This window comes from Dendroctonus ponderosae, unplaced genomic scaffold (assembly GCF_020466585.1).
Source record: "Dendroctonus ponderosae isolate FM_Combo_2020 unplaced genomic scaffold, Dpon_F_20191213v2 Dpon_F_20191213_6, whole genome shotgun sequence".
Classification (NCBI taxonomy): Eukaryota; Metazoa; Arthropoda; class Insecta; order Coleoptera; family Curculionidae; genus Dendroctonus; species Dendroctonus ponderosae.
In genome coordinates, this window is record NW_026018814.1 from 3380135 (window position 1) to 3385040 (window position 4906).

The following is a 4906-nucleotide window of genomic DNA, read 5'->3' on the forward strand; positions in this document are numbered from 1 at the left end:
ACTTGAACATGACGCTGCTTTTTTCGAAGTTTCTCAAGAACCATTCGAGCCACATAATTCGTTTTGGCATCGTTGGATAGAGAATTGAAAACTCGGTTCAGTCGTAACAACGTGAGTGAGGAAATTCGAATAGTTTTGGCCTAGAAAGCGAAATTTGAATATCAAACACTTAGGTTCAAGATTATGCCAAAATTTCATGTTTTCCGTCCCATTTTTGCTCATTTCTCAAAGGCAAAACGAGCAAGAACGCTCATTTGTACATCATTCTAGAGATAAATAAATGGCCTTTTTAGAAAGTGAACCATTGATGGTTTTAGATATGCGTGGAATTTTTTTGAGTTGCAAAATGCACTTGAACCTGACGCTGCTTTTTTCGAAGTTTCTCACGAACCATTCGAGCCACAGAATTCGTTTTGGCATCGTTGGATAGAGAATTGAATGGGGCGGGGTCATGCCCCCATGACCCCCCCGCCCTGGATCCGCCCTTGCATTACGAGCAGATCAAGTGTGCGATTCGTGCTAGTTTTAGAGCTTTGAAATGCACCAGATACTCACAATAGTCTTATAAATTGTCAAGTTTGGCTGATTTTCAAACCAGACTTCTTTTACTGCGATTCCAATTACACACATCACACTTTCCGAACACCCTGTATAATAAATTTCTAATTTCTGTGCGAGCCAAAAGATGGCGCAGCCAATACTGTGTGAATTTTCCATAGTCCCAGTGGTTTGGTGTTTCAAATTTTGCGGTCAAGCAGTGGGGCATTTTTGCAAAACCTGGCAAAATTCAAAAGTGGACTTTTTGCGGGCAAAATGAAATAAACGTCTCACTGCATCAGTGTCCAATACATGTATTTGAAAATCTGAACAAAATGCGACTTCTGTCGACCTCAAAGCTGAAATCATCAAGTCATGAAGTCCTAATAGATTGAACAACGCAAATGCAACAACGCAAATGCAAAAAATGTGTTGCGTCGTTTCACAAGCACGAGTGGTTTGCATCTTCAAGTCGAACCCATTAGAATGTTATTGAAAGAACCCACAGCACCCAAGACTTGGAGCGACCTCGGCAATGTAAAAGTCTTCATCAGCTCTTGAACCATGTGCATTCTCGTGCGACTGTTCTTCGGGTAGACGCAATCGACCTGGTCCAGCTTCACATATGTTTCGCGGTACCGGCGATTAGTGGGTACCAACACGGTGCAATGCTGCTCATTGTTTCGGTGCTGATCGGGATGGCTTTGGACTTGACCGGCGCCAAACCGGCAGCAAAGTACTACGCCAGCAAGTACGACCACATCGATGTGGGAGCGATCCTGAATAACCGCAGGATGGTCAACTATTATTCGGCCTGCTTGTTGTCGCAGGGCGCCTGTCCACCCGAGGGTGTGGAATTGAAAAGTAAGTCAGAAAGTCCATGGGACTTGATTTCGATTGTTTTTTGTTTGAACTGAATCAAACTGATTTCTTTGCCTTGTCATTGTTTCATCCCGATAAGAAACTTCAAATATCAACGGAAATTCGCTTTTTAAAAAGCCCAGTTTTTATACTCCAGTCGTCCACGCTGGTTCCATTTTTCACTTTTGCGCTTTGATTTTGCTGTGTTAATTAACTGTGGTTTGAAGACGTGAACATTTCCGGGTTCCAAAGCTCCAAATGCCTATAGACGACGCCCTGGTATCGAGCAAATTGCCAATTCTTCAAATAACGTCCGCGAACGCCTTTAGCGTTTTATGCAATTGCTGTTGTTCCCCATTCCCCCGACAGCATTTTATTGAAATATGCCTTTCCATTAACAAACTTGTCATATAATAAAACATATATTTCCTGCTTAATTGTTGGAACGCTTCCGAAATTACGCACAGAAAGATTGCGCCCCACTTGTAGAAAGTGGTAAATAATAAAGCAATCATTCGTTAATGATCCTCAAATGCACATGGTGAAATTGAGTCGCTGATATTTGGCACGCTTTCTTTTCGCATTCGATTAATCGTTTTTGGCGAACGGTGTCTAATAACTAGAGCAAACACTTTGGGGGCTTTGATGGAAAAACGTCAGCATCGGAGACTTGCAAACAAAATCCTGCTTTTTCGCCGTTTAAATTGTCGTCCTTATCAAGCAACCTTCACATTTTAATAACAAGTAGATTAGTATTCAGCTTGTAGATTAGTAAAAAGCCTTAGTTTGCATCTTTCGTGCATTCTGAGTGGCTAATTTAGTGTGCGTTATTTCACCAAAAACCCTCTCGGACTGTTTGGAGCATCCCCCGTAGCACGAAATCGTCACCCAATTCAAGCTTAACGCGCTCGGTGGAGTTTCAGCTGCGGGTGGGAGGGAGAACAACATAGCAATAACCATGGAAACCAGGCTGTCCTTGTCGCAACCGAGCGACATACGAGGGACGACGCAAAACATCCAGCCAAGTAAAAGCAATTTAATCTACTCGGGGCATTGCGGCCAGGTTGACGCAATTGAAATTTACCTTACAAGCTAATTGCTGGAACCAGTGGAACACACTAATGAATGCGTGCAAGACCTTGATGAATAGATTGTTGAAATGCGAATAAATTAAGTTGCTGTTACGGCACGGGATTGAAGGCGCTCCTGTTGTTTATCAAGTAAAAAGATGGATTTTTAGGCAAAAAATTGCGCAAACAACCAATGAACTTCCGTCGATGCCGAGTGCAGGTCTTTTGTTTTGCACAATAAAGCTTTTTACAGTAATTACAGTGCTCAAGGCAAAGCCTTAAAAGGAAGCTTAAAATCGGTTTCACCTTAGAAAATAAAAAAGTGTTTTCAATTGTTTGCTAGGAATTCTTCCGGAAGCACTGCAGACAAACTGCGCCCGCTGCAGTGAGAAGCAGGCCACCATAGCCTTGATGGCCATCAAGAGGCTGAAGAAAGAGTATCCGAAGATTTGGAGCGAGCTGAGCGAGAAATGGGACCCGAGCGATTCTTTCGTGAAGCGATTCGAGACTACTTTTGAATCGCTTCATGGTCCCGGCAGGCCCTTTGAGAGCACAACGTCAGCAGGAAACAAGTGAGTGTTCACTAGCTTTCAACTGATACTGAAATAACAGTAAACTTTTCCAGGTTGGACTCATCGGAAGCCGACGGCAACACCATCGACGCAAACATCACGCAAACTAGTCCAGAGGGTTCAGATCGGGCCAATCAGCCGGACACCACAACCACCCATCAAATCATCACCACTAACCCCTCATTTAGCACCAGCACTAAAAGACCGTCGCCGATCCCGGGCTTGGTTCCGTTTAACACGTTTTTCACTAATCCGCCCATCCCCATCAGGCCCATTGTCAACCTTAATTTGGGGGGCAATATTGGAGCTACGGTGAGTGGGCTGTTTAGGGGCTTGGGGGCAATCGGGTCCCGCGTTATGGATACGGGGGCCGAAATCGCCCAGGTGGTGATCAAGAGTATAACCAGGCCTTTGGACCTGTAAACCTCAATAATCATTCTGTTAATATTAAGATTGATTAACGTTGACATTTGCGGGTGATCACCAGGCTTAAACGATATGCAATTTTGTTATTCTAATCGTGTATTAACTGTCGCTTTAATCATCATGGGAAATCATCGTTCACGAGTTGGCATCATTTTCAGGTGAAGGCCATTAAGCAGGTGGAGAAGATGGTGGCCGATATTGCGCTGGAGAAGATTGGGATCATCAGGAGCATTTTGCGGCCTTGGAGGAGAGCGAAGAAGACGCGCTATGCCTGAATTTTGCCATTTTCGGTTTATTTTTTGGTGTAAATGGGACAGTTTTTCCAAAACTCACACAAATTGGGTAGCAAAGTGATAAGCTGAGTGAATTGGCCGAAAGATTGCACATGGACAAAGTGAGCTGGTTTCAACCAGTGGAAAAGGGTTCAGAATAACGCAGCAGGTTGGGAGAAAATTAGCGTGCTGATGGTTGTTAGTTGAACTGATCAGTTGCCATTGCATTATATTTTATACTGTTAAATTTGTAATAAAAAAATAGAAAACTTTTTTTTACTAACGTATTGGCAGCAAAAGCCGCTAATTAATATTCCGCGTTTGTTATTGTTATCCAATAATGCAAACAGTTGTCAGCTTATTATTACTTAAAAGCGTGTCGTGAGACCTGCAGCAGGAAAAAAACGCACTTTCCCTTTTAGCTGGTCACAATAGATCTCCATGGGCGATTCGGAGAAAAAGTTTAAAATGTTTTGTCTCACATTGAAATTTTCATTTGAATGAATCAAAATTGTTGTACTTTTGCGCAGCAAAAATAATGAATTTGTTTTATTTTTACGCCCGGACTAAATGTGACAACCTGTCACTGTCATTATAGTCGCAAAAATAAAGGTGACAAATTCAACTTGTCGCTGTCATTATATTTTATGTACCCAAAAGTACGTTTTGGAAAAATTACGATAGTCAAAAAGTGACAGTTGAAAAATGGCATTGACAACAAACTTAAGATATGGAATCGGCGCCTTTTATTTTTGGATATTCTCATTTATTATTCGTGTTGTGCTTCATTCGAATAAAAAATAGTGTTCGGTTCGAGGGCGAAAATCCGTTTTTCGAACTCCTGACATCTTGAAAAAATTGAAAAAATCACAATAATTTAAGGTGGTAATCACAAGAAAACATAATAAAATATTCAATATCGCAACACCGCAAATGAGGGAAATACCTTAAAGTAAAATTATAGTGTATTATAAACTAAAATTTTATTATTATTTATTAAAAATAAAATAACAAAACTATAATTAAGAGGAACTGGACTCATTGGCTCACTGAGGGCGAGTGTGTCATCGGACTAATTCCAATTTTTGTACTTTTAGTACTTTTATTTCTACCCCCTATTTTCCATTCATGAATCACGATCCATAGAAATCAACGTTGCTCCCAAACC

At 41.5% G+C, this 4906-nt stretch overlaps 1 protein-coding gene across 1 annotated transcript; it reads left to right on the forward strand.

Annotated features, from left to right (window-relative positions):
- Window positions 1–1062: 1062 nt before the first annotated feature.
- LOC109536446 lies at window positions 1063–4021 on the forward strand. The gene is made up of 4 exons (XM_019902670.2): window positions 1063–1401; window positions 2812–3040; window positions 3094–3352; window positions 3625–4021. The coding sequence occupies exons 1-4, from the start codon at window positions 1206–1208 to the stop codon at window positions 3739–3741; spliced, it is 801 nt and encodes a 266-aa protein (XP_019758229.2). The 5' UTR covers window positions 1063–1205; the 3' UTR covers window positions 3742–4021.
- Window positions 4022–4906: the final 885 nt, after the last annotated feature.

Excerpts from the sequence above, each read along its gene's own strand:
- LOC109536446 (XM_019902670.2), top strand. The coding sequence starts at position 1,206 with ATGCTGCTCATTGTTTCGGTGCTGATCGGGATGGCTTTGGACTTGACC. Across the intron at positions 1,402-2,811 it reads CGAGGGTGTGGAATTGAAAA|GAATTCTTCCGGAAGCACTG; the intron begins GTAAGTCAGAAA and ends ATTGTTTGCTAG. Across the intron at positions 3,353-3,624 it reads GGGGCAATATTGGAGCTACG|GTGAAGGCCATTAAGCAGGT; the intron begins GTGAGTGGGCTG and ends CATCATTTTCAG.